The sequence below is a fragment of the Orbicella franksi genome, chromosome 14 (assembly GCF_964199315.1).
Source record: "Orbicella franksi chromosome 14, jaOrbFran1.1, whole genome shotgun sequence".
NCBI lineage: Eukaryota > Metazoa > Cnidaria > Anthozoa > Scleractinia > Merulinidae > Orbicella > Orbicella franksi.
Window position 1 is genome coordinate 1,091,347 of NC_138158.1, and position 7,874 is coordinate 1,099,220.

At 38.2% G+C, this 7,874-nt stretch overlaps 1 protein-coding gene across 1 annotated transcript in view; it reads left to right on the forward strand.

Moving 5' to 3' along the window:
* Nucleotides 1-1,667: 1,667 nt before the first annotated feature.
* Nucleotides 1,668-7,874, forward strand: part of LOC145468696 (somatostatin receptor type 4-like) — a 7,553-nt gene continuing 1,346 nt past the window's right edge. The window contains exons 1-2 of the mRNA XM_081452401.1: nt 1,668-2,211; nt 6,109-6,296. Coding sequence (XP_081308527.1) covers nt 1,919-2,211; nt 6,109-6,296 — 481 coding nt within the window. The 5' untranslated portion in view covers nt 1,668-1,918. The remainder of the gene's footprint in view (nt 2,212-6,108; nt 6,297-7,874) is intronic.

The window sequence follows — 7,874 nt, forward strand, 5'->3', positions numbered from 1 at the left end:
ATTATTCAGTGGACAAAGTTTGAACAAAAATCTATTGACAGTTTTATTTCAGGGGAATTACCTTAAATAAAAGGAAATCGTGAAGGAGACGGTGTTTGGATGTCTGATCTTAATTATCATAGATGTTTAGGTTTTCATTTCTCCGTTTTCATCTTACTTTTAGTTTCGATTTGGAAGATATATAAAACACTCAAGACAGTGTTTAACCATATTTTCAAACACCTCGAGGTTCGTCAAAAATACTCTGCTGCTCGTCGTAATGTGGTCAAATACAGTCGTTCTCTCCTCTACACAGAGAGGATCTGAACAAAAAGACAATTTGGTCAACTTATTTGTCAAAAGCCATGTCGTTTCCATGTAGCATGGTTTAGAAAAGTTCACTGAAGTAACTCATGATCACTGAGAGAAAAAACATGGCCCCGCATTTTAACTTGGGCTCGCGGCCCAACCAACAAACACATTTACATCACTGTGTAACTGACAAATACATACAAAGGTAAAGTTTTCGTTATATCTAACTTATATTTACAGCTGTTTGCTAACAAACAAAACGGTTTTTTACCCAATTTGACACTCCCTTTTGTAGTAGTTTATTCAAACATAAGTTTAGCAGCTTGCGCCTAACGCAATTATTTTCTTGAAAATAGGTCGTAAGAACAAGGTTTCATTTATGACTTTGAAAATCAATATATCATGATTCAAAAAATAAGAAGGCAAAAAAATGTCGCCTGTGAACCGCAGTCCCATAGCGAAATAAAATACATCAATTACTCTCCAATCAAACAAGTTTATTGATAAATTTTCAAACGATTACAATACATTACCGCTTTGTTCTAAAATATCTCAGTAAGTGCCATGCACCGGTAAAGGGACAAATCCACACACAGCCTAAGTGAAAGGAGATTCTCAGTTTGTTGAGTAACATTGTGTAATATACAAGTGAATATATGAAATATCATATATTTGAACTAGGGATAAAGATATGAAGAAATGATTGATCATCGCAGTTATATACACAACTTAAGCAACTGTGTAATTAAAGCCTGAGAAAAATTCAGGCTTGAACGGCATTCGAACCCATGACATCTGCGATACCGGTGCAGTGCTCTACCAACTGAGCTATCAAGCCAACTGGAAGCTGGTCACGTTGTGAGTTCGTAATATACCCGTAGATGGTGAAGATACGAGTGAATATATGAAATATCATATATTTGAATGGAGGATAAAGATATGAAGACATGATTGATCATCGCACTTATGTACACAACTTAAGCAGCTGTGAAATTAAAGCCTGAAAAACATTCAGGCTTGGACGGGATTCGAAACCACGACCTCTGCGATACCGATGCAGTGCTCTACCAACTCAGCTATCGAGCCAACTGGAAGCTGATCACGTTTTGAGTTCGTAATAAACCCGTGGATAGTGGAGGGACAAGTGAATATATGAAATATCATATATTTGAGCTGCGAGCTTTAATTTCACAGCTGCTTAAGTTGTGTATATAACTGAGATAATCAGTCTTGTCTTCATATTGTATAATATCTTTTAGCTTTCGGTATTCACCAAACTGACATTTTTTTTTTATTTGTGCTGGAAAATATATCAAACCAAAAGCCAAAGCTAAGCGAAACAACAGCTACTTTGAATTCTACATGACTCATTTGCAACGTTTTGTCTCAGGTTTTTTAGTTTTGAAAAATAACTTGAAGTGGCTTACTAGTTTGAGGGACAAGCCGAAGAAAACAAAGAAACTAAATGGCTCTAAAACTGATTAAACTTAGAATAACAATTTAAAATCCTACGAGTGAATTGTCAGTCTCATGACATCAAAGATCTGCATTTGTGTATTTGGAGGAGTAATACAATTTATTCTCTTAGTAAGACAACATTTGTTTTGTAGTCCAGCACTTAGAAGGCATGAACACCACAGACTCCGCAGGAAATAAAACCCGTGTTGACTACTCACGAACAGCTCTAAGGGTAACATTTGGAGTTATCGCCTTGCTGGCGCTTTTAGGCAATGCATTGGTTGGTGCGGTTAATCTCCGATGTCGCAGAATGTTGAAGAACTCGTATAACTTGATGATTCTCTCCCTCGCCTTTACTGACATGTTCACAGGTAAGATGCATGTGATAAAAACAACTTGTAAAACGATAAAAATGCAAGCAAGATATACATTCCCAGCCATATTTATTCTCTGTAATAATGGGTAAAAAGTTAATGGTAATGTTTTAAGAAATAGGTGTTGGGTCATTCGAAATATAATATTGGAATATTTTAGGTGTTAAAAAAATGTTGCCTTTCTTATCGTTGTTGATGTGTACGCAGGTGCTGCGTTTCCTAGGAACTAGTTCTTCCGCGAAATATGTGTAAATTACTTGACTGTTGCTACACTGGAAATAGTGCCATGTAATCTAACTATTTTGAATGTAGTATCTACTTAAATAATTTGTTAGCCGATTCTTGGTAGGATGCCTTGGTACATTCATGTTCTGCGAGCTCCGTTGCTGGACTACATGTTTTCGGTTCAACTGCGTTGTCCAGCAACTCGTTTGATTACTCCTGGGTGTCGATCGAGAAAATGAAATAAAAATTGAAATCTAGATTTTGGAAGCGCTCTTTTTGGAATAAGTCGCATTAGACTCCTTACTTTTAGTCCCTTGTCCAATTTTTCAGTCAAACCTTGCCCTTTTTACTGACCTTTTCAAGGAGTTTGATAGCGATGTTTAATTAATTTATTCCTAGTTCACACCTCTACCCAAATAAAGAAAAGATTCCTTACAATAGCAGCGGCACCTCGTTAGAGGATGTTTGTACTAAGAACACGTCCAGTTAAGGAGATGGATAGTTTCAACTGGAAATCCCGCCCACGAAGCTGGGAGTTTGCAAACCCATTTCTTGTAACACTTATGTTGTATGAAATATATTTAACAACAACTTTTATCTTTTAACTTAGTGTTATCCAAAACTTTTAATCGGTAAGAGCGAAGATTGTAACTTTTATATTGCTCACGTTACCTTATTTAGGTCAACCCGACTTAAGAATAGTCGGTTAAAATCAAGGTAGAAAATGTTTTAGTCAACCTCGATAACCTCGAAGGAAAATATGCTAAGTAGCTCGGTGCGCAGTCTCAATAGAACCTTATTCGAACTGCCCATGACATTACGTTAGCCTAATTGACAGTTTGACATTGATTTGATGTATGACGTGGTTGTCCCTTTAAAAGGAACGTGACGAGTTAGCTCCTCGTAGTTGTAGTAATTGCTGTAACTAGTCTAGGGTAGCAGTAAGAGAACGTTGTGGGTATTGTACCGAAGTCATCAATAGTGGAAATAAAAAGAGAAGCAACCAAACAAAGAGTGTTGAAGTGATCGGCTAATTTCCCCAAAGGTCGCTTCAACAAACTAACTAAAGAAATAAATATAGATGAACTAAGCCTAGTGTAAAACCAAACTCACAAGCTGAGACCTATTACAATGAAGACAATCTGGCAAGAGACAAGTTATTAGGGACCGTTCATTTTTTACGAGGGAGGGGGGGCTGGTGGTATTTGGGAAGCACCATTTAAAAATCGCATGAGCCCCCCTCAGCTTACCAATTTTTTCACATGGCCCCCCCTTATAGCGGTCATTTTTTGGGATGACCCCCCCCCCCAAAAAAAAAATTGAACAAACAATATTTAGATTTCAACTTTTTTAATATTTCTCTATTATCCCCCTACTTCACGTTATTGTGCTCACTATGAAGACAATATTTACAATCTCTATACGACAGAGAGCTGTTGTTTAAAAAACAAATCAAAAGAAAGAGAAGTCAATTTCGGATCTCCTAGTTATGGCTCGGCCTGAGCGTGTGGCATTTGGCCTCTCATTGGCATCTTCCTCATCTGAATTGATGAATGCAAGAATGACGTCACTTGAGTCATCTTCTCCCCCAGAGTCAATGGCATCACTGTCATACTCATCATTGTCACTTTCATCCGTTTCACTGCTGTCAGCACTTGCCCTGTTGTCATTTTGTGTCAGTGTCCTGGCATTTCTCTGTATTGGTTGGCCAGCTCTGAGAGGACTCTTCTGCTGCAAGCATGAATGTCTTACAATTGCCTTTACTTCCTCACTCTTGCTGCTTTTCAAATGCTGCTTCAGCCCGTGGTGGTTTGAGTACTTGTTTAGTTCTGGAACACGTAGCTTTTTAAGCTTGGTTAGATCTTCGCACAACTCAGTCCAAGGATAATCCTTCTCCCTACTTAACTTTGCCTTTTCTTCTGCTCTCTTTTTCCTTTTAAATTCCAGCACTTCGAGATGCTGAAGATAATCCACCACAAACTTCGATTTGACAATAAACTTATCTGCAAATAGAGCAACGCTCTCTAGGTCAGATAAAACCAGCCTGCCAACTCCATGCTCTTTCTTCTTTATATTGTTAATCCAATCGGGGAAAGAGCGCATTACTACATGAGCATCATGAAAGAGACTCATTCCAAAATGCGCAATAATGGCGAAAGCGACGAGTCGTTTAAGAAAAGGTATACAGCTGAACGATCCAGGCAGTTTGACATCTTACATGCAAAAGAAGCAATTTTTCTAGGTGCGGATGGCTATTCAGAAAGGGCGAGTGAGTTTTCCATGCAAGGGTACCAGTTGAAGCCCAGTGATGGAAGAAAACTGAACTTCTCCATCAAAGAGCACAGAGCAATGGTGGAAAAGTTGAATGTCATATTGAAAGATGTAAAGGAACACGATTCCACACTCTTTCAGTCCAATGGGCTTGCTTTAAAGCAGGGCGAAGAATTTGCCCACAGTTTTAATGTAAAACAGATCAAATGTACAGAAGCTAAGTTGACGAAGGTTATGCAAGACATGGAAGCACTAGAAAATAAGAACAGCAATTATAACAGCATATTCAAAGGCATACTCAAACAGCACATCAACAAAAGGAGAAGGAAAAAAGAAAACCGCAGAAAGTCAAATGAAAGAAAGAGGAAGCGGACTGAAAACAACGTCCAACGAGTTTCTGGAATCCGTGTTGGAAACCCGCTAGGAAATGATCTTCCACAATGCCTTGTGTACCCTCCTAGAACGGCCGTCCGGGAAGAGTGTCTTAAAGTTGAGGATGTTGCCACGTCGATATTTAGAAGAGATGGGCCATACATCGCACAGCTCTTGGAAGGGAATTATTTCACCAATGCTGCAAGAAGTAGAATCACCACCAACCTTGAGCGGGAAGTCAGAGATTATGTTTACACCTTCATGTACCCTGAAGAGTACACTCTGACGAAAAGCATTGCTGCTTCTTACAGCATTGGTGAAAGAGACTCCCATAGCAGCACAAGCGGCGACGAAGAACTCGACGACAGCGGAGATGAAGATGAGTGCCAGTGAAAGTTGCATTCGAAAATAACAGTGTTAAATAGTTCTTTTCAGTAGCTACAAATGCTTTTTGTCGCCAAACGTTTTTTTAAAGCAGAAGAAAAGTTTGTAATAAACTTATATCCTGCCTTCTATGTTTATTCTATAGCAATTTTTTTGATATTCAAACATTATGCCATTTTAAAGTTTTACTAAAATATTTCACGTGACCCCCCCTTTTTCCCTTATTTTTTTGCGATGGCCCCCCCTCGAAAGCCATTTTTTTTCGCATGGCCCCCCCCCAAATCCCCCCAGCCCCCCCTACCTTATAAAAAATGAACGGTCCCTTACATGAGCAAATTTATTATAACTTTTATCAGTTATCACAAACACTGGAACAGCAGCTCAGTCCACGGAAGTAGATAGATAGATAACCTTTATTTTAAAACGATGAGTATTAAAGCTACATGAGCTTGTGGGGTCGTTTCTAATTAACTAATCGCTAAGTAGTCGGGTGAAAGCCGACTCCTGTCAAAGAACAGTCACGTGCAATGGGTAATACCGTAGAAACGTTATAAAGGCTTAACCTTCTTTCCACGATGTCGAAGTCAATGCCGAAAGAAAAAGATACGTCGAATATCTTAGCAAATGGTGTCATCTTTTTTGCTCAAAAAGAGTATATTGTCAGCTGTTGTTTTTCTCTTGTGCCATTAGTTTAGTCGCTCTTGTGTGTTTATTATATTCGCACGTTATGCAGGAATGTTTCTGTGGTATCAAATAACGTGGTGTCAGATGAATGCAATGTATTGGACAAAGCATGTATACAACAAACGTGTGACGAATCAGAGTTGTCTTTACAACAAAATGATGTTGAAAAGGAAATAAAATATGCAGAACAATTCAGGTCTCATTATGCGATGGTTGTTTATTGTAATATCAACAATCGTGAGTGCGATGCGCGCAGCAGAAGAATACCTGAAAAAATAAACTAGAAAAGCTCTCACGTAAAAACAATAACATTGAAACAAATCCCGGGCCTCAGGACTATATATAGTATTGATCCTACTCTAACAATCAAGGCACCTTATGGTCAAGGTGATATTATGTATTTGGTGAAAATGCTGGAAAACAATGTGTTACTATGAGTTCAAGGATGAGATAAAGCTAATGACCTCAGTGTACAAATTCTGGAGATGGTAATCAATTGTATTCAACACTCACAATGTACAGGGTAGGTATATTTAATGCAAACAGAATTACCGTCAATGATCGCTATGTCTGAGAAAAATTACCAGCTTAATTATCGTGAAAGCTACACTGGCAATCTACATCATTGTGATTCAGTAATTGAGGGATGTCAGTACACCACAATATTTCCAGACTACACACTCACTCGGTGGCAATTATGAACTCAGTGGAGGGCAGATTAATACATATGAAATAACTGCAATCAACAGTGACAGTGACCCCAATCTCCCCTAACACATGAGTGACGTCACAACTCAATGAACTTGAGTAGGAGTAACTTAAATTTCACTGTCAGTTCAAATAAGCAGTGTTTTCATGATATACGATTACAGTTTCATGATATTTCTTTGAGACACGCATCTATTAGCATGTACATATTACACAAGCTATTTTTGGAATCGGTGCGCACCGCAAACGATCAACACTCGTGGTAGTGTTTTTCCTCAGGACTACAAAATTATATTCGTTTGAGTTACAAACATCGGTTATTGTATCAGAGTTAAATAATGTTAATTGAACCATGCTTTTCCGTCGTTAGTTTTTTGCAAAGTCAAACAACTTTTGTTCGTTGAAGTTGAACTTAAAGTTAAACTTTAATTTTATGTTATTTTCTTATGTAGAGTCACAAGAACTGCTTGCCCCACAACTAGTTCCAGAACTAATCGAAGCAGGGTCAAGAGTTTATATTAAAAAGGAAAGAACGAAAAAAAGTAATGATAATTTACAACAAAATTACAAAAGGTACAAGTTAAACGATAGAAACAACTACAGGTAACCGAAAACAAAGTAACAGTGTAACATGCACATGCATAAGCGACTAGAATACTAGTCGTTTCAACCAAAACGTTCCGGCAACGCTTTCGATTTTGTCTTTGTCGTCATACTGTGTACATCTTCAAACGAGCACAGAACGAACTAGTTTGCCATTACCTTCTTCACAGGGCACAGGATCACAGAACGTAGTTCAATAACATGTCCAAATTTTAATTTGGCCACTGAATAGTAAATTGAAAACAAGGACGAGCAGTTTTTACCACAACGTTTCAACGATACACGGTTAACAAAAGAGATGGTAGGCAATAGGCCATTTCCGAGTTCCTTTTGGCTTTGTGTCAAGACGATTTTTCGTATGAAACCATTCATATGAAAATGTGTTTCGCACACAGGTTCATTTCCATGCAGATTAAACTCATCTTCAAATGAAAAGTTTTGCTCGAGGACTCCCTTTAAATCAGAGACCCTAGGTAACTCGGAAATGGCCTATTGCATTTGTTT